Source organism: Babylonia areolata, chromosome 19 (assembly GCF_041734735.1).
Source record: "Babylonia areolata isolate BAREFJ2019XMU chromosome 19, ASM4173473v1, whole genome shotgun sequence".
Lineage (NCBI taxonomy): Eukaryota > Metazoa > Mollusca > Gastropoda > Neogastropoda > Buccinidae > Babylonia > Babylonia areolata.
Genome location: NC_134894.1, coordinates 55,615,130 through 55,635,864, shown reverse-complemented (window position 1 = coordinate 55,635,864; position 20,735 = coordinate 55,615,130). Strand labels below are relative to the sequence as shown.

Genomic DNA, 20,735 nt, shown 5'->3' with positions numbered 1-20,735 from the left:
CTGTGCTCCTTAAAACAAAGACACGGCGTGTTACATCAAACCATCACTGCTTAGCGTTTTCCATCAGTTTGCAGCATAGATACATAAAAATCCACAGAGAACGTTCCTATTAGAGGTGGTATTCAACTTATAAACTAAAAGCAAATTCTCGGGTGTCCTTATTTTCATTGCATAGTCCTCTGCTAACACCAAACACAGCAACAACAGTCAGGCCTCAAAAGTTCTAACAATGGTTTGAAAGTCGATGTTTCTATCATTAACTGTTCTCATACAGCCTGCTGCATCAGAATGACAATGCCAATAATTATCTGCACAGAGAGAGAGAGAGAGAGACAGACAGACAGACACAGAGAATGTTGAGACACAGAGACGGAGGCAGACAGACGAGTAGGCATGCAGAGATACATATAGACAGGTAGGCACGCAGACAGACAGACAGAAAAGTTAATCACTGCTAGATTCAGTAAGTTTGCACACACACGTTAATTAACTGTTTCATTGCTGTCAGTCAAAGCGCAAAGTTAACTCATAGTTTCATGCTTCAGCCGCTACAATAGGATACAAGAGCTAAACGTCAAAAATGACGAGTTAGTAGTGCCTGTCTATACTTGCACAACAAACCATGCACAGCGTAGATTCAGTACGCGTAGCCCGTGTCAAAAATTGCAGCTTACATGCGCACCCGTCCAGTAAATGCCTTCAAAATTAATGTTCGTGCGAAAATGATGCAAACTTAAAAGATATTGCTTGCTGAAACTTCAGTTCCCCCCACCCAACCTACCCAAAACACACACACACACACACACACACACACACACATATATATATATATATATATATATATATATATATATATATACAATGTCTGGCTCTTATCTTAAAGCCAATATATTGGTTTGCTAACATAAAGTTGGCCAACCCATCCTCTCAGAAAACGCCACGTTTTTTATATTGGATTCCATTCTTTATGAGGAATTAGTTTCCAGTCAAAAAAAAACAAAACAGCCATTAACTTCCCAGTTTTCCAGGGTCAAATGTATATCAACACAGAATAAAGAGAACCAAAAGCACGACTCGCTTCTAAACTATCACCCGAACACACACACACACACACACAGCAAAGAGAGAGACAGAAAAAAAGTCTATTCCTACAAACCAACCAGTATCATCCAAACACAATGATTATTGTCAGTCTCAAAATGAAGTTGTGGGTTAGAAATAAGCAGCCACAGCCTCTGTGCAAACAATTTTTTGCTAACGAAGCATTAGAGGTTAAAAGGTTATAGATCCCTCAGCCATCGAAGCAGCAGATCAATATCTACTGCGTGTACGGTACAGCGTAAGAAGACGGGGGCCCCCAATCCTCTCCTTCCGAGGAAAAAAAACAAAAATCAGCATTTTTTTTAAAACCCCATGCTAGCACAGGTTAAAATATACACTCATCAACACTCAAAGTAAAAAAAAAAAGAGAAAAAAAACACACACAAAAAAACACACAACAAAAAAAACAAAAAACAAAACAAAAAAAAACAACCACCTCTAAGAAGAACAACCACACGAGCTTCTGTGTAGTCAACTCAAAACGGGTTAAAGCACTACCAAAGCGACTACATTCCACTACGCACTACTCTTTACACAGTCACAATGCACTACCAACATCGCTAACGGAACTCTAAAAAGTGGCAAGTGCAAAATCAAGCAACCACGAAACCCCCCCCCCCCCCAAAAAAAAACACCCCCAGAGTATTAAGAAAAAGAAGTCACACAGTTTCAGCTACTGATCCCACACACAACACGGTGCAATTAAAAAAAAAAAATATATATATATATAGGAGGAGACTGGTGAAGGCTACAGGTCAGAGGAAAGATCACCACACCACACAACACAGCAGCTATCTAGCCAACCGCTGACCAGGGAGTGGACAGCAGCAGCAAAAAGAGAGCCTAGCTACTGGGCAGGCAGCAGCGACCACCAGGCTTCCCCCTGGCCACTGCGGTCAGTACCTTCCTGCTCAGCCTGCTCAGATTCCAGGACCTCCTGGCCCAGCGCTATGGTCTGGGCGAACGCCAGACTGAGGCCCTCCACCGTATCGATGGAGCCTAGGCTGGCCACGCTGCCGCGACTCTCCGACCGTCTATGGTACACTGACAGCAGGCCATACATTTAGGTACACGTGTGTATAGATACATACATACATGCACACATACATACACACATACATACCGTCTATGGTACACCGACAGCAGGCCACACACACACACACACACACACATATATATATATATATATATATATATATATATATATATATATATATATATATATATATGTGTGTGTGTGTGTGTGTGTGTACACAAACATACATATATACATACACACATACCGTCCATGGTACACTGACAGCAGGCCACACACACACACACACACACACACACACACACACACACCATATATATATATATGTGTGTGTGTGTGTGTGTGTGCGCGTGTGTACAAACATACATACATATATACATACACACAAACCGTCTAGGGTACACTGACAGCAGGCCACATAATATCTGTGTATACGTATGTAAACACACACATACACTTACATACATACGTTCATACATACATACATAATAGTCAGTCGTGTCCGACCAAGACGACCAAAACAACAGAGGAGGCATCTGTTGTCCTGACTATCTGGGCCAGGATCTGATTATAGTGGCCAATGTCTTGCCCAAGTTACGGCATCCCCCCCCCCACCCCCCCCCCCACTCTCTCTCGGCCAAGAGGGTTTTACGACGGTCGGCGTTGGGATGGTTCCCAAAGGTCAACTAGCCCGCCCCCAAGGCTGCAGCGCTAAGAGCCAGTGCAATCTTGCCTCCTAGTTTGAGTCGTAGTCCTTCACAGAAGAAGAAGCTGAAAATGACTTCCCATGTATGTATGTATGTATGCATGCATGTCATTTGCAGCTTAGTCTTTTGTGAAGGACTGTGACTCTGAAACCAGGAGGCAAGATTGCACTGAGCTCTTAGCGCTGCAGCCTTGGGGGCGGGCTAGTTGACCTTTGGGAGCCATCCCCAACGCTGACTGTCCTAAAACTCTCTCTCTTTGCGAAGAGAGAGAGAGAGAGCAGAGAGAGAGAGAGAGAGAGAGAGAGAGAGAGAGAGAGAGAGTAGGAATGTTACATGGGCAAGAAAGTCTCCACTATAATCAAATTCTAGCCCCGATAGTTGGGACACCCGTTGCCACCCCTGCTGTTCTGATGACCAAAGTCGGACACGACTGACTATCATACATACATACATACATACGTGGGTACATCATCTTGTTCGCTGATGCAGTGCATGCACCGACATACAAGTATCGCTATATATACGTAGATGCCTCCCTATACATTCATACATAGACTACACACAATGTCAAGCAAGGTTGGTGATGGTGGTGGTGGTGGTGGTGGTGGTGGTGGTGAGGTTCTGAGGTGGGTGTTGAGAAGAACTGCGAGGAAGGGTAGGGACTGAAGATGTGGATGTGTGGGGGCGGTGGACAAACACACACTCACGATAGTCAAAGCACGTTCATCGAAATAAGCTTGCAAAAGCAATGAAATGAGGGATAACCATAAAACGATGATCAAATAACCGTCAAACCTTTTTTTCCCCCCTCTTTAGTTTTCATTCTGACTCTTCTGGAGTGTCTTGAGTGTCTTTATTTATGTCTTTATTTATGAAGAAATCTTACTTGACCCGCGCGCACACGCACGCACGCACGCACACACACACACACACACACACACACAATCTTGAGTTGAACTGAAGGTGGTTGAATAAAAATTACATCACTGCTACCAAATCCCATAAAAAGTCATTTTGAAAAAAAAAAGAAAAGATATTCAAGCCATGTACAAGATTAACCTGGCCGAAAATAGGACACTTGTATCATGAAGCATTCTTAGCACAGAGGCTCACAAACCAGAAAGCCTGTATTTTTTAATAGGTTAGTTTGCCTTCACCATTAATGAAAAAAAAAGAAAGAAAAAAAACAACCCAACTCGTTCAGATGTTTCTTTGTTTGAAAAATGCTTCCTGAATGCAACAGTGACTCAAAAAGAAAAGAAGCTGCTCAGAAATCGGGGTTCTAAAAGGAAATCGTGAAACAGAAATGTCACTCGGCCCAAAACTGATATGTTTGGTGGGTGATGGGAAGTATTTCAATCAAGTCAATGTCATGATATATAATTCATACTTAATTAAGGCACATCCATTAGTCTTTTCTGTAATGATAAAGAAAAAACCACCCACCCACATCAGAAGTCCCAATACCAAGCTAACCAAAGGCATATTTTACTGTCTATACGTGTTATATATCTCTGTATATATACATGTAAATTTCGTATGGAAAAAAAAGCTGCGAGGTAGGTTCGCTATAAAACAGGCGTCATGCAATGCAGGTATGATCATATGATCAACAATCAGCATAAGATTTAATCATCAGATATAATGAGAGTTATTACGGCTTATAAAAGCACACACGCACATGCACGCACACACACACACACACACACACACTTACTGTTAAATCCTAAATGATCAATATTGCCAAGGATTTTTTTTTTATTCATACTTCAATGTCCATGCAAATCTATAATAATATCAAATGAATCAGGAACATAACATAAAATTATCAAGTCAATAAATTACCGCCCTTGCTAATCATTATGCTGTATATACACATAAAGGTATTCTTTAATATTCTCTTTGTACACATAAGAAATTACAAGACAAGTCATATTTCCATTGATTATTCATACTCTTCAGACAGTGAAAAATAGTATTCATGCTATTCACAAACAGTTACAAAGACATGCTGAAAGATGAGCACACTTCATGAATGATGATGAGAGAAATGTTCATGAATAGTATATATATCATAATTTTCCACTTTACTGAATTCAGCTTATGCTATCAAAATGAAATAAAGCAAACAAACAAAGAAAAAGAAATTTTTATAATAATACATCAATTGCCTGTTAGCAAATCAAAGTATGTTCTTAATCATTTTCAGCAACAGTGTGTTAACACCTTATAAAACAAAATTTGGGCTTGATCATCTACAATTCATTGTTTTGTATTCTTGATATGAACATGAACATAATTACATAAACTGGATACCCTTTGAAAAAAAAAAAAAAAAAAACTTCCATCACTTGAAACGACTCATCATGTAAAACGTGATGTCTTGATGTAGAAAAAGCAATTGTTGCTTATTCAATTCCATGAAACAAAATCTTGACTTGAAAAAAAAAGTCCGCACTACCCGTCTCTAAACAGACGGTAGACGAACGCAGGACGGAAAGCGGCATCTTGTGTACTTTCTTCAAGGAGGGGTATGGCACGGGGAGGAGGGGGAGGGGAGTGCAGTTGAGGGAGGGGGCGGTGGGGTGCGGGTGGACAAAGGGATGTGTGTGTTTGTGTTTAACTCTCTCCATACGAACGGCGAAAGAGACGACGTCAACAGCGTTTCACCCCAATTGCCATCATCAAAATATTGCAAGCGGAAGGCTCCTATACTGAAGAGGTGAATGTTGACAAAGAATACCACGATTCTGACGACAGAAGCTAAAGGTTGGGTCATTCAGACACCCACTGGACATCCGAGGGGTCTGTGTAGAGGAGAAGAGAGGACTGGCCGTACTGAGTGAGTTAATGTTTACTATAAAGCGCTTTGAGCTCTCTTTTTAATTAAGGGAGGAAAGTGCTCAACAAATATCCATTATCATTATCATCATCACTATTCTTCTTCTTCTTCTTCTTCTGCTCCTTCTTCTTCTTATTATTATCATTATCATTATTATTATTCTTGTTAAATTTCGTTCTGCCTGTTCACTGAACCCGACAGTACAAAGCAAGAACGTAACCTATACTGACAACAAACACAGCGGTCACAACAACAATACGACAGACGCAACAACAACACAGATAAGAAAGAAGAAGAAGAAGAAGCAGACAAACAAAACAACCAGGCAAGCTGACCAACTCACTTGACACGGGCGACCCCTTCAGACTGGCCGGGGCCAGGGAAGCGTTGTCCTCCCCGACCAACGTCCCCTTGTCCGCATACTGAGCACCCTCCGGACCACCACCACCACCACCAACACCACCACCTGACGACCACGCCGGGGGGTACTCCGTGGGAAGCGGGTAGTCTTCAGTGGGAGGAGGAGGCTCCTCCGGAGGGGGAGGCGGAACGAACTCGCAGGGTCTGGACCGGAAGTCCTCCTCAGGGACCTGAACGTCCTCGCTGAGCACTGAGGCCGTTTCCATCATGACCATCCTCCCTGGCTCTTCGTTTTCTTCTTCCAAGGAGTACTCTGTTGTTGTGGTGGTGGTTGTGGTGGTGGTCGTGGTGGTGGTGGTGGCGTTGAAGGGCAGGGGCGGTTCTTCGAACTCCACCGCGTCCAGAATGTCCTCGATGTTGAACGCTTCGCCAGAGTCCGAGTCCGAATCCGACTCGGCCTCGTGGTCTCCTTCCCCCTTGGTTGGAGTGGACTTCGTCTTCCCCTCTGCGTCCGCGTGAACCGCTGTGTCAGAGTGTATTTTGGGGTTCACGTTGGTTCCTTCTCTATGAATTTTTATTTTTATAGGGTTATGAAGCCTAATGCTTTTTTCTTTTCTTGGTTCCCTGTTTTATCTTTAACCTTAAAAAATATTTCTATTATATATCATTTCAAACAACTGAACAAACCATGACAAAAACCAAGCGAAAGCCCAACAGCATTTACCAAACAAGACGACATGAAACTTATTCACTGCAGACTCTTCCAACAAGCTGAGAGGAGAAAGTATGGTATTTGATTAAAAAAAAAGGGACACACACACACACACACACACACTATATATATATATATATATATATATATATATATATATATATATGTATATATATATAATTACCAGCATTCATAGTATCTCTGATTTGTAGTTGCACTGAAAATATAGGAATTATTTTTGATTGAAGAAGACTGACATGTCAGCAGCTTGGCTTTAAACCATATCACTTGTGCGTTTCTTTCAAAGCTAGAAAAATTGGATAGGCTTTTTTTCCTTTTTTTTTGTTGTCTAATTTACATTACACATCTACTTGATATTGAAAATCATTACTTAGACACACCCTGAATTAGACATTTTTTTACCAGTGTCAAATAATGCATCTCAAAGAGTGTTTTTTTTTTCTGTATCAGTGTATGTCAGTTTCACTCGTGCATGTTTGTTCAAATGTCCAAGCAAAGTGTACGGGACATGAGCATTAACGACACGGAGATTTCGATTTTCAATAAAAAAATTTTCATCGATTCTGAAGGCACAATCTTTCTGTTGTTGCATGATACACAAACTTACTTGTCGCTAAGTCGCTAACACGCATGGTATGGACGGAGCGAAGAGGCAGACGATAATTTAGCAGGATTACTTCCCTTGCCCTACAAACCGGCTGCGGTTCGCCAAACTGCTCCGTACACATCAAGTTTGCTGACAATATCACCGACTCGACAACAAGTCAGTAGCACAAAATATGAGTTGAAGTAGTTCGACAAGTTCGAGTATTGTTTTATGTGTCTTTTCACTCTGTGTGGTCACATGAATGACTTATACTTCGACCATGACTATTATGTAGGCACCCCACCTTAGTTTGTGTGTTTACGTTCAGGAGTTTCACTAAAAAAGAAAAAAAAATCATTATCACAATTATCGTTATCGTCATCATTATTTTATCGTCACTATTATAGTGGTTGTTGTTGTTCTTCTTCTTCTTCTTGTTATCATTAATAGTAGTAGTAGTAGTTGTGGTAGCAGTAGTAAGAGCAGCAGCAGTAGTTGTAGTAGTTGTAGCAGCAGCAGCAGCAGTAGTAGTAGTAGTAACGGTAGCAGAAGTAGTTGAGGAGTAGTTGTAGTAGCAGAAGAAGAAGAAGAAGAAGAAGTAGTAGTAGTAGTAGTAGTAGTAGTAGTAGTAGTAGCAGCAGCTGCAGCCGTAGTAGTAGTAGTAGTAATAGTAGCAGCAGCAGCAGCAAAAGTAGTAGTAGTAGTAGTATCATCATCATCAGCAGCAGCAGTAGTAGTAAAAGTGGTACCTGCAGAAATAGCGACGTCTTGTTGTGGAAGGGCGAGTCTGTCGCTGTTCTCAGGACCAGAGGTGAAGGTGGAGGAAGAGGAGGTGGGGCCGGGGCCGGGGCCGGGGCCGGGGACAGGGACAGGAGGCGGCTGCTGCTGCTGACTGGAGGCAACACCGCTACCAACGCCACCATCCGTCGTCTCTTCCCGCACAGGCGCTGGTTTGGCTGTGCAGCCACCACACAACAGGGATGGTGAGCACACGCTTAACACATGGCACGCAGTCACACGCTGTCTAAGACACACAAGCACGTTTTTTCGTGCTTCCATTATTTTGGAAATTAAATTGCGCATCCACAGGCTCGTCACTCACCCTACACAATATCTCAGCCTACAGTCAAGTCCAGCACAACTCACAATATGACAAAGGTGGGAAAAAAGGTGGGGGTTTTTTTTTTTTTTTTTTCTAAAAGCAACATATACAGCTAAATACACACAAGCAAGTAATACAACGCAGCGGGTACATTTCCCACACATGCACCCAAGTCCGCTTACCCTCCACACACACACACACACACACACACCTGCCCCCTCCCTCCCCCCACACTTTGAAAAATAACACGAATACTAAGATTTCAGAATGAGATACTAATATCATCATCTTAGATGAACAGACTATAAATAAATATCAGAATGAGATATCCTTCTACAAAATCATCATAAATAGCTAGACACATATATTCCCATTCCCATTTGCACAATGTCTGTTGACACGTGCAAACCACTCCCTCCCCTCCCGCGCACTCACACACACACACACACACGTATGCGTGTACATAAGCACGCGCTCGCACACACCCACACTTGCCCTTCATGTCTGTTTGTCTGTTTCCACGACTGTGTGTTCGGTCGCCAGCGATCTGGCCTGTGTAGACATGCAAATGCGCGCGCGTGCGTGCATGTGTGAGTGTGTGTGTGTGCATGCGTGTGCGTGTGTGTGTGTGTGCGTGTGTGCGTGCGTGCACGTGACCGTGTGCGCACGCACGTGTATAAACGCGTGTACGCTCGCGCATAGGCATAGGCTTTTATGTTCGCTGTCATCATTGATAAAATTCTTAATACCTTTTGGGGGCGGCGGGGGCGCTTTCTTTTTCTTGGTGGAAGGCAGTGGTTTGGGCTTCCCCGGGCCAGCCGTCAGTGAGCCTTGCTGCTGCTGGTGGTGCTGAGGCCCCGCGGAAGGGACCTTGCCCTTGCCAGGCGGGCCCACCGGCACGCTGCCGCAACCCTCAGAGCCTGGCGACAGGTCCTGGAGAATGCCGCTGTCCCCGTTGGGATGGTCGGCGCTCTCGATGGACGTCGCGTCTATGCTGGTCTTCAGGGCGGTGGTGGGCGTCGGCGGGACGCGCGACGCCTCGGGCGACTCGGTCCCGCTGAGGGTCAGCTCGTGGTAGCCGCTAGAGTCTGAGCTGTTGCGCGAGTGGTGGTGGCGGCCCGGCTGGCTGGTGGCGGCAGGAGGGGGAGCAGCTTCTCCTGGGGAAGCTTTGACGGCGGGGGCGAAGGTTCTGACTGTCTCTACGTTGACGTTGTCGACTACTGCTGTTGCTGTTACTGCTGTTTCTGCTGCCGCGTTTGAGCCTGACGCCGTTGACGACAGAACTGGAACTTTGACGGCCTGTTGAGACCCTTCCGGGCGTGCCGCCGCTGGAGCCTTCTTCTTCTGGGGCGGAGGAGGGGGAGCTGGCCGTTTCTTGCCCGGCGGCGGGGCGGGTCCTTTGGTGGAGGAGGAGGAGGGAGGTACTGAGGCCTTGCCGGGAGTAGGACCACCCGTCGCCATGGTAGTGGCGGTGATGTTGCCCACCTCACCAGAGAGGAACATGGTCTTGGGCCGTGGTGGCGGCGCCGTGCCGCCGACATCGGAAGAGCGGCGCTGGGTGGGCGGTGTGCTGGCTTTCCGCGGCAGGGTCGTCGCGGCGGAGGGTGCTGGCGGTGGGAGCTGCTGCTGTTGGCCGCTAGTGGCCGCTGCGGTGGTGTAGTGGGCTTCGTGCTGCAAGACATCAGGTTGGTTGGTTGGCTGATTGGTTGGTTGGTTCAAATCAAATCAAGTTATGGTACTTAGAGCCTCGCCGACCACTAATAAGGCTATCTCAAGGCTATCGCCACGCTAGCATCTACTTTAAGACAAGGGTAAATAAACAACAAAATACAATTAAAACTAGTCACCGCTTCAAGATTTTCACTCAAAGTTTAAAAACCTTCGGTTGGTTGGTTGTTTTGATGGTGGTAACGGTGGGGCAAAATTGCACTGGCTCTTCGCGCTGCAGCCTTGGGGGGGACTAGCTGGCCTTTGGGAGCCATCCCTAACGACGATAGTCCGAAAATCCTCTTGGCCGAGAGAGTGGAAATGTAACTTGGACAAGGCACTCTCCACAATAATCAAATTCCAGCGCAGATATCTAGTCGGGGACAGCAGTTGTTCCCTCTGCTCTTTCTGATGGTCATAGTTGGACACGACTGACTATCATACATATAACGGTGGTGGAGCTATCAAGGGTGCAAACGGTAATAATAATAATTACGCGAAAAAATCTTTCTTTTTAATTATTGTTTTTTTTTACATGGTTATCGAATAGAAATAAGAATAACCGCTGATCAAATAGGATGCACGAATATACTTAAAAGTCAAACACTACCCAGCTTGGTTGGTTTGATAGTGGTTACGGAGATGGCGTTATCAAGGATACCAATGACAGTAATAATTACGAATTAAAAAAACCAAAAAAAACAAACTTTTTTTTACAGCGTCATAGAAACGGTTAAGAGGAATAACCGCTGATTCAGTACAATGCACGAATATACCTATAAGTCAAACACTATCCAAGTTGTCCTCCGACCCTTTCACACGCTTACTTTGTACCTATATTTATCACGACAAGACTTCTCATAAAAACTTCTTCTTGTCCCCATTAAATCTGTATATGACTGATCTATTAGAACACGCCCCTCCCCTCTCCCCCCACCCCAAGAAAGCAAAATATCTTTTAATAACGATAAAAGTAGTAGTAATAATAATGATAATGAGAAGAAGAATAATCATGATCTAATTCATATAACGCCTTCCCATGTAAAACCTGTTAACAATGTAAAACCCATTGAGTAACACATACGCTTAAAAGCAAAATGAAAAAAAAAAACAAAAAAAAGCAGCCATAAACCTACATACATATACACACATAAACAAAACACTACTAAAGTATGTTCAGACACACAAAAATATTCATCATGCACATCACTCATCACACACATCGTATATAAAAAATAATAAATAAATAACAATGATGATGATGATAATGATGATGAAGATGATAACAACAACAACAATAATGATAATAATGGATACTTGTTGAGCACTTTCCTCCCTCTAAAAGAGATACTGCCCCCCCCCCCCCCCCACACACACACACACACACCCAAAAAAAACAACAACAAAAAACAAAAAAAAAAAAACCCAAAAAACACCAACAAAACAACAAAAAACAAAGAAAAATAAAACAACTACTTACAGGTTTGAACTTCTTGTCCTTCTTGGACAGGAAGGACAGGAAGCCCCTCTTTTTCTTGACCTCCCCGGCCCCCGGCATGTACCACGACGCCGGGTCCTGAGAGGCCGCGGCCGGAGGAGACCCCGCCCCGCCCCGGTGAAGGTCCGGCATGGAGCGGGACGCGTCGCCCACCGCCGACGACACTGCAACACGACACGAAACCCGCTGTTCTAAAAATAGGTGGAGAGCGCATGACTTCTTTGAACCCCTTTGCTAACTGAAGCCAGCGGAAGCGTTCAATCAGCCATTTTGCAACTCGTGTCAGTACAGCGCGAAGCGGTAACTTCATATATGTAGCCGAGCGCTCAGCTGACTACGATGACTGCTTCACGGCAAGCTTTCACTTGCTCGCGGCGTTAGTTAAGCTGACATTCCTGTGTGTGCCTCCACAGCAAGTTTGCGCTTCCTGTAATACCTTCGGTAAATAAACAATTGACAGATATCAACAATTGACAGATATCGTATGTGGCAAGGGCAATGATAACACGATTTCAACGAATATACACGGTTACAGTTCAGATACTACCACTAGTTAGCAGACGACTTCTCAACGGACTGACAACTATAATACGAGTCTCAGTTTGGCGTCCAGTTGACTTCAGCTTTACTGTCCAAAGAGCTATCATCTATTTTAATTTCAGTGCTCAAAACCCTAGAGTTCTGACGATCAGATGAGCTTTTAGGATTTTTTTAGAGCACGTTTGTAAACTTGGTTGGCAGTGAGTGGTGCGCAAAGAGAAGAAAAAGCGTGGAAATAGCCGGGAAATAACTGCTGATTCTCTCTCTCTCCCTCTCTCTCTCTCTCTCTCACAAAACAACAACATAAAACACACACACACACACACTCTCTCTCTCTCTCTTTCTCTCCCCCTCCCCCCCCCTCTCTCTCTCTCTCTTTCTCACACACATACAAAAATAAAAATAAAAATAAAATAAAAATAAAAATAAAATTCTGACCTCCAGCGTGGATGACGTTGATCTCGGTCAGCCGACTCTGGGCGATGGTGGCCTTCATGTCCAGCGGGGCCAGCGGGTTGTCCGGGTGCTGCAGCGTGTAGCGCCGCGAGTCCAGACTCTTCTCCCGGCACACCTCCCCGAACACCTGCTCCAGGGTCTGCTGCGGGCTGATCCGCTTCACCGCCTTCTTCCCCCCTGGCAGGTTGATGGTGAACCGGTTGGTGATCTGTTTTGGGGGGAGTTAAAAAGAAAAAATAAAACGAAAAAGAAACACCTTGATTGGTCATCTGTTGATTGTGAACCGGTTGGTGATTTTTTTTTTTTTGTTTGTTTGTTTGTTGTTGTTATTGTTGTTGTTGTTGTTGTTGTTGTTGTTGTTGTTTTTTTGGGGGGTGGGGTGGGGGGGGGTTTGAAAAAAAACGAAAAGAAACACATTGATTGGTCATCTGTTGATTGTGAACCAGTTGGTGATCTGGTTTTGGGGGGGTTAATAAAACGGAAAAAAATCTGTTGATGGTGAACCGGTTGGTTATGCTTTTTGAGGCGTTAAAAAAACGGGAAAAAAAACCACCATCTGTTGATGGTGAACTGGTTGGTGATCTTTTTTGAGGGGTTAGAAAAAAGGGGGAAAAAAACATCTGTTGATTGAGAACCGGTTGGTGATATGTTTTTTGAGGGATTAAAAAAACGAAGAAAAAAAAAACCACCCCAAAAGCATCTGTTGATGGTGAACTGGTTGGTAATCTGCTTCTTGAGGGGTTAAAAAACGGAGAGAAAAAATCCGTTGATGGTGAACAGGTTGCCGATCTGTTTTTTGAGGGATTAAAAAAAAAAAACAAAAAAACCGAGAAAAAAAAACAACAAAAAAACACGCTGATTGGTCATCTGCTGATTGTGAACCGATTGGTGATCTGTTTTCGGGAAGAAAAACAAAAACGAAACAAAAACCAATCATTATCGACTGGTACATCCGTTGATGATGGGCTCATTCCCCCCGAAAACAGATCAGGTTGGAGATCTATTTTCGGAAAAAAAACAAAAACCACCACAAAAAAACATGAACCCAATCATCCACTGGTGTATCTGTTGGTGAACCGTTTTTTTTTTGTTTTTTTTTTGTTTGTTTGTTTGTTTTTTGTTTTTTATCTGTTTTTTTTTTTAACTACACACACACAAAAAAAAACCCAAACAGTCATCGGCTGGTGTATTTGTTGATGGTGATACGATTGGTGATCTGTTTTCGCGAAATAATAAACTCCATAATCGACCGGTCGTCTGTTAATGGTGAACCGGTTAGTGAAGTGTTTTCGAAATTTTTTTTTTTTTTAAATAAAAAAAAAAAAAAAAATAAACGCATCATCATCGACTGGTGATCTTCTGGAGAACAGAAAAATCAATCAATGATTGGTGATCTGTTCGGGAAAAAAAAACAAAAAAACAAACCCGATCACCGACTGGTAATCTGTTGATGGTGAACAGATCTGTGATCTGTTTTAGGAAAGTAAACCCGATCATCGACTGGTGCATTTGCTGATGGTGAACCGGTTAGTGATCCGTTTTCGGAAAATCAATAAACTCATCGTCGACTGGTGCATTTGCTGATGGTGAACACGTTGGTGATCCATTTTCGGGACAAAAATAACCCTATCATCGAATGGTGATCTGTTCGAGAACAAAAATCAATTATGGATTGGTGATCTGTTCGGAAAATGAATCAATTATCGACTGGTGAACCAAAAAATCAATCATCGATTGGTGCAATTTGTTCGGACAATAAACCATTAATCGATTGGGGATCTGTTGGATAACCAAAAATCAATCATCGATTGGTGTGTGATCTGTTCGGAAAAAAAAAGCCATAAACTCATCATCGACTTGGTTTAAATAATCTTTAATTATTCAACAATACACATGATTTCAATGCAATGAATGACAAAAGAGCATCAACAAGCTTAAAGCTAATACTGTGCTCACAACGTTGCACTTCAATTTTATCATGACGGCTGATGAACCATATTATGACTTGTATCAAATAACATTCATAAACAGTAAGTAATGAAATTAAACAAATAAACAAACAGTACATAATAGAGTAAAATAATGCTGATATCAATATTAACATGAGATTAAACTTATTATCACCAGAGTAATTGGCCTAATAGAAGAAAAACACGAAGAAGAAGAAAATTTAGACCTGTCATCTGTTGATGGTGAAACGGTTGGTGATGTGTTTTCGGAACAAAATACTGATGATCTGCTGGAAAGTTTCAGTTTCAGTTTCAGTAGCTCAAGGAGGCGTCACTGCGTTCGGACAAATCCATATACGCTACACCACATCTGCCAAGCAGATGCCTGACCAGCAGCGTAACCCAACGCGCTTAGTAAGGCCTTGAGGGGAAAAAAAGGTGAATAAATAATAGATAAGCTTACACAAATAAATAAATAAATAATTATAATGTAAGAAAAAAGAAAAAAAAGGTGAATAAATAATAGATAAGCTTACACAAATAAATAAATAATTATATAAAAAAGGTAGTAATAATAATAATAATTTTTAAAAAATAATAACAGTAATAAATAAATAAATAGATAAGATAACAATGATGATAAATAAGCAAATAGATGTAAAACATGGAAAACAAAACATCAGTCATCAATTGTTGTGGTCAGTTGTTGCAGAACCAAACCAATTATCGAGTGGGTGATTTGTCCGGGAAGTAAACTAATCATCTCGTCGGCTGATGACCCATTCGAGAACAAAAAATCAATGACCGAATTGGTGATCTGCTCGAGGACAAAAATCTAGCATCGATTTGTGATCTGTTCGGAAAATAAACCAAATCATCGGCTGGTGATCGACTCGAGAAAAGTTGTGTTCTGTCTTTCTAAACCCATACGTTTATATAGAATTATCATGCGTAATGGGGGGAAAACATATATCTAATTCGAAAACATTTTACATAAAATGTTGAATTATTGAAGAAGAGGAAAAGACAGCAACACGCAAACGCACAAACAAACCGTTCCTGTTTTTTTAAAAAAAGCCCTCTTTCAAATCCACAATGTTCACACACACACACACACACACACACACACACACAGAGGGAGAATTGCGTGTCGTCCCTTGTTGGTCTTCAGATTTAATCTTCCACCTGTTTGGTTTGAAAGAGAACACAGAGAGAGAGAGAGAGAGCAATGGACACCCCCAACGGGTGGGACCATTGTGGCTGCAGGGCTCTTCGGGTGGTTGTACCCGAGACGGGGGTGACAGGGTACACAAACCCCCAACCCTAAAAGTGCTCCCAGCTATGTGACAGCATTCCTCGCGTTTGTGTACGTGTTGGTACACAGGAAAAGCTTGTGGAGAAAAAAAAAAAATCCACCCCACCCTTTTCAGTTATACAACCCACCCTTTCAACAAAAATTGCATACGCAAGCACGCGTACCAGTACATCACTGATGCATGCACGCGCGCTCGCACGCACACACACACGCACACGACACGCACACACACATGCTCTTACGTCTTACCCTTCCGTCTAATAACACTTCCTGTGAATAGACGCAAACCTGAAGATCTCTCTCACACACATGCTCTCTTTCTCTCTCGCTCTTTCTTCCCTCAATAATTCCCTCTTCCTTTCTTATCTTGTTCGTCTTATTTCTTGTTTAACTTAGTCTTTATCTTATTTTTCCTGTCTTTTTCTCAAGTCTCGCCAGTTTTGCATTCATTTCTGTCAACACGCGTGCTGTTTACTTCTTTTATTTTCTGCTTTGCTTTCTTTGGTGACTCTGTTCCTTTTCCCCTTAATCCGTCATAATCTCAAAGCTTTTGGCGGACACACACACACACATTATATATATATATATATATATATATATATATATACATACATACATACATACATATATATATATATATATATATGTACACCTGTCCCAGCCTTTGTGGGGTGGTGATGGCTACGATACCACATTGTCTCTCTCAGTGTCTGTCATGTCTCTGTGTCAGTCTGTCTCTCCCCCTCTCTCCTTCTTTCTCCCCCTTCCTCTCTCCCTCCCTCTGTGTGTGTGTGTGTGTGTGTGTGTGTGTGTGTGTGTGTGTGTGTGTGTGTTGTTTTGTTTTGATTTATGCATATTTTTTCCTCTGTAGTGTATCTCTACTAACACCATGCTTTCATTTTATTAAATATTGTGTAGTGTAGACCCTATTCAGGGCGGGGACTGGATGTAAAAAAGAAAAAGCACACCAGTGCTTATCTATTGTCCTCGAAATAAAGAATGTCTTGTCTTGTCTTGTCTCTGTCTCTCTTTTTGTCTCTCCCTCACTCTCCTTCTCTCTCTGTCTCTTCTCCCTCCCTAACCCCCTCGCTCTCTCTCTCTCTCTCTCCTTTTCTCTCTCCTGCTTTTATCTGCCTGCCTTTTTTTTTTCTTTTTTTTTGGACCCCTCTCTTGCCTTGTCTCTGACTACTTTACATACCAGCCTCTCTTCTTCTTCTCCATTGCAACACTTCACACTGTACTATTCATGTTGCATGCTCTGGGTACAGTTTTATTTATGAGCTTTGTTCTTTTTCTTTTTTTTGTAATTTAAATTCTTCTTTTTGCACTTATTGAAAGTTGGTGTGTGTGTTGCATTCTGACATTCCAGTAAACGCCCTAGACGAAGACCAGTGTTCGAAACCGGTCGGGCATCAAACAAACTGTTTTGTTGTCTTCCTTTTTTTTCTTCTATTGTTGTATATATATATATATATATATATATCTTTTTATGATTTTTTTTTTTATCGAATCCAATGTTACCTCAAAGTTCTTGGTGTCCATATTGTTTTTTTTTTCACCAATCCAACCTTACCCATCACACATCCAACATTATGAACGCTCCGATGCATGATCGATAAGGCGTTATTGGACTTCTACTCCAGCGTTCACCAGCGAGTAGTGACTTGGCTCGAATCACGGCTCAGCCGCCGATAATTTATCCCCCTCCACTAGACCTTGAGTGGTGGTCTGGACGCTACTCATTCGGATGAGACGATAAACGGAGGTCCCGTGTGTGCAGCATGTACTTAGCGCACGTAAAAGAACCCACGGCAACAAAAGGGTTGTTCCTGGCAAAATTCTGTAGAAAAATCCACTTCGATAAAAAAAACAAACAAAACTGCACGCTAGGGAAAAAAAAAAGTGGTGCTGTAGTGTAGCGACGCGCTCTCCCTGGGGAGAGCAGCCCGAATTTCACACAGAGAAATCTGGTTGTGATAAAAAGAAATACAAATATACAAATAATTAATTCACTGCCCTCGACGGCCGTAAAAAAAAGAAAAAGAAAAAAAAGAAAGAAAAAATCCCCTACAAGACTGGCCTCAGTTGCATACAGGTCATGGAACACCATGAATGTGTTATAAGGATATGAGACCATCAGGTGGTTTTTTTTGTTTTGTTTTTTTTTTTTACCCCCTTGAACAATATTACCTCAAAGCCCTTGGCGGCCCTATTGGCCTTCATGGCCTTGCCCCACTCCGCCTTCTTGTTCTTGGGCACCACGTAGACGGTGGAGACGCCCAGGGCCCCGATGGTCTGGCTGGGCTTGAAGTCCAGCCCTTTGCCCGTCTCGGGGTCCAGCAGCTGAAGCACGTGGGCCGTGGGCGCCACCTTGAAGGTGGCCGCCAGGTGGATGAGGAGGTCGCGCATGGGGGTGCTGTGCTCACGTGGCCCCCGAGGAGTTGGAGGGAGTGGGGGGTGGTGGTAAGGGGGTGGGGAGTGGAGGTCGGAAAAAGGAGGTTGAGTGGGTCAGTCGGTAGGACGGACAGACAGACAGGTGTGTTGTTGACAGGGTGTTAGTGAACGCTAGTGAGGAAAGGATGGAGAAGAGAGGGTAGACGAGGGAGAGAGAGAGAGAGAGACTGGTGACTTACCTGTGTTTGGGTTCGTGAGTGATGCAATGTGAGTGACACTCTCTGAAGCCCCCCCCCACGCCACCCCCACCCCCCCTCTCTCTCTCTCTCTCTCATCATGATCTCAGCTGTGAAATCTGGCCAAATTTTGTGCAATGCAAAAACTCGCTTTTTTATTTTTTATTTGTGGGGTTGAAAGGGTAGGGGTGGGGATTAGGGGGCAGAAAGAGAGAGACGAAGAGAACGGTATATATATATATATATATATATATATATATATATATATATATATATTCATTCGTGATAAGATGGCCACATCGAAAGAATGCAATGCGTACACATCATACCTATTCGTGATAAGACTGACCACCTTTTCGAATGAGGGTTCTGAACGATTTCTAAAACCGGAAAGGGTCCCTCAGCGGCCTCAGAAAAAGAAAAAGAAAAAAGAAAAATCCAGTGTTGACATTACAACTTTTCTGGAACAATCATGCCCTTGTGCTAAGTTAGTCTACAAGCTTTTTTTTTTTTTTTTTTTTTTTTTGGTCAAGCACTTAGGCGTAAAAACCTGTCGACAACGTTCTTGTTCACCCGCTTCAGAGACTTCGAACAAAGGGCTGTGCCTTGTACAATGAGTGAGTGACATGGCATGGTACTAATGCCAGGGGCTATTGCCATCCTACAGTGACGACACGGGAGGAGAATGTTCAGTTAGCAATCAGTCAGAAATTCAAAAATTATTTTTGCGATTACTGAATACAAAGAGCAGCCTAAACTGAAACAACAATAACAAACTATTGCACGGAAGAAAACATGCCTCTGTGAAAATGATGTCTGAGGAGGGTGAGGGGGGGTTGGAGGGGTGGGAGGGAGGGGGAGGGTTGGGTGTGTGGTGGGAGTGGGGGGAGGGGCGTTAAGGTTGGGGGACGCTGGGGTGTGTGTGTGTGTGTGTGTGTGTGTGTGTGTGTGGGGGGGGTTATGTGACCAGGAGCACAAATTTCACAGCTGTTGAAGAGATTGGGGGGGCAACAGAGCGCACTGCACATCCACTACTGCTGCTTTATGGACACAGCACAACCTTTTAATTAACCATGTCATCCCGCCTGTCCACCCAGCCTCTCTCTTCTTCTGTCTGTCTGTCTCTCTCTCTCACACACACACACATACACACAATAGCACGCAAAGGAAGAGCCCTCTTGTTCAACTTTGCCATCACCCTGTTGACGTCATCTATGCCAGGTGTTCCTGGTTTGGGTTTGGGTTTGTTTCCGTACTTTATCTTGTGTTATATATATATATACTTTTTTTTTTTTTTTTTTTTACCTCAAGCAGGGAGATGTCCCCAGTGCTGTGACTGAAGCCTCCCACGTGAGGAAGGCGAGGGGGCAGCTCGGAAATCCTGCCGTTGCTGGTGGTGAGCAGGGTCACCGCTCTCCTCCTCCTGCCGAACGGCATGTCGCAAAAATGGACGTCGTGCGTACGGTTGTGTGCTGACGTCACTCCGGGCCACAGAAACCTATGTTATACAGTCCCCGCCACTCAGGTACGGCGGCTTCGGCTCTGGCCCTTTTTTTGTTGTTTTTTTTTGTTTGTTTGTTTCAACTCCCTGTCGTCTACTCAAGCAAAAACACGGCTGTGTATGTTTGAAAGGGGTCCGCCGAAACGGCGGCTGAAACTATGCTGCGTGAAAGAAAGTAAGTAAAAAAAAAAAAAATAAAAAAAAAAAAACCCGTGCCGAAGTTTGCAGTAGCAAGAAAAGCAAACCAATTAGAGTATTCCTTGGGTGACGACGATGAGAAAGAATTAACATTGTCATTGCTGATTTGAAGTGTTTTGTGTTTTTTTTTTCCCCCTTACTTTTTTTTTTCAAAAACAAACGTTCTTTTGTGTACTCACACTTAAAAGAGCGCTGGAAACAAAATAATGAAAAGGCACATTGGTATAATCATTATTTTTTTTTTTTTCGTTTCAGTTTTTTTTTTTTTACTTTTCAACCCCCCCCCCCCACCCCCACCCCCCAAAAAAAACAAACCACCACACTACACACTTGTTTGCGTTCTTTATACACTCACACTTCCAACAGCGCTGGAATCAAAATGATTTAAAAAAAAAGAAAAGAAAAAAAAAGGCACACTGATATCATGTGTTGATTTTCTTCTTCTTCTTTTTGTTGTTGTTGTTGCTGTCCTTG

The 20,735-nt window shown here is 43.1% G+C and overlaps 1 protein-coding gene across 5 annotated transcripts in view; it reads right to left on the bottom strand.

Annotated features, from left to right (window-relative positions):
* LOC143293862 (uncharacterized) overlaps positions 1 to 20,735 on the bottom strand; it is a 110,302-nt gene that overhangs the window by 7,472 nt on the left and 82,095 nt on the right. For 4 of the 5 annotated variants that reach the window (XM_076605170.1, XM_076605171.1, XM_076605173.1 and 1 more), the window contains exons 3-9: positions 18,123 to 18,348; positions 12,651 to 12,876; positions 11,655 to 11,836; positions 9,217 to 10,138; positions 8,115 to 8,321; positions 6,030 to 6,569; positions 2,005 to 2,145 (exon numbers count right to left, since the gene is read on the bottom strand). In XM_076605170.1, coding sequence (XP_076461285.1) covers positions 2,005 to 2,145; positions 6,030 to 6,569; positions 8,115 to 8,321; positions 9,217 to 10,138; positions 11,655 to 11,836; positions 12,651 to 12,876; positions 18,123 to 18,348 — 2,444 coding nt within the window. The remainder of the gene's footprint in view (positions 1 to 2,004; positions 2,146 to 6,029; positions 6,570 to 8,114; positions 8,322 to 9,216; positions 10,139 to 11,654; positions 11,837 to 12,650; positions 12,877 to 18,122; positions 18,349 to 20,735) is intronic. The other variant, XM_076605174.1, reaches the window with a different exon arrangement.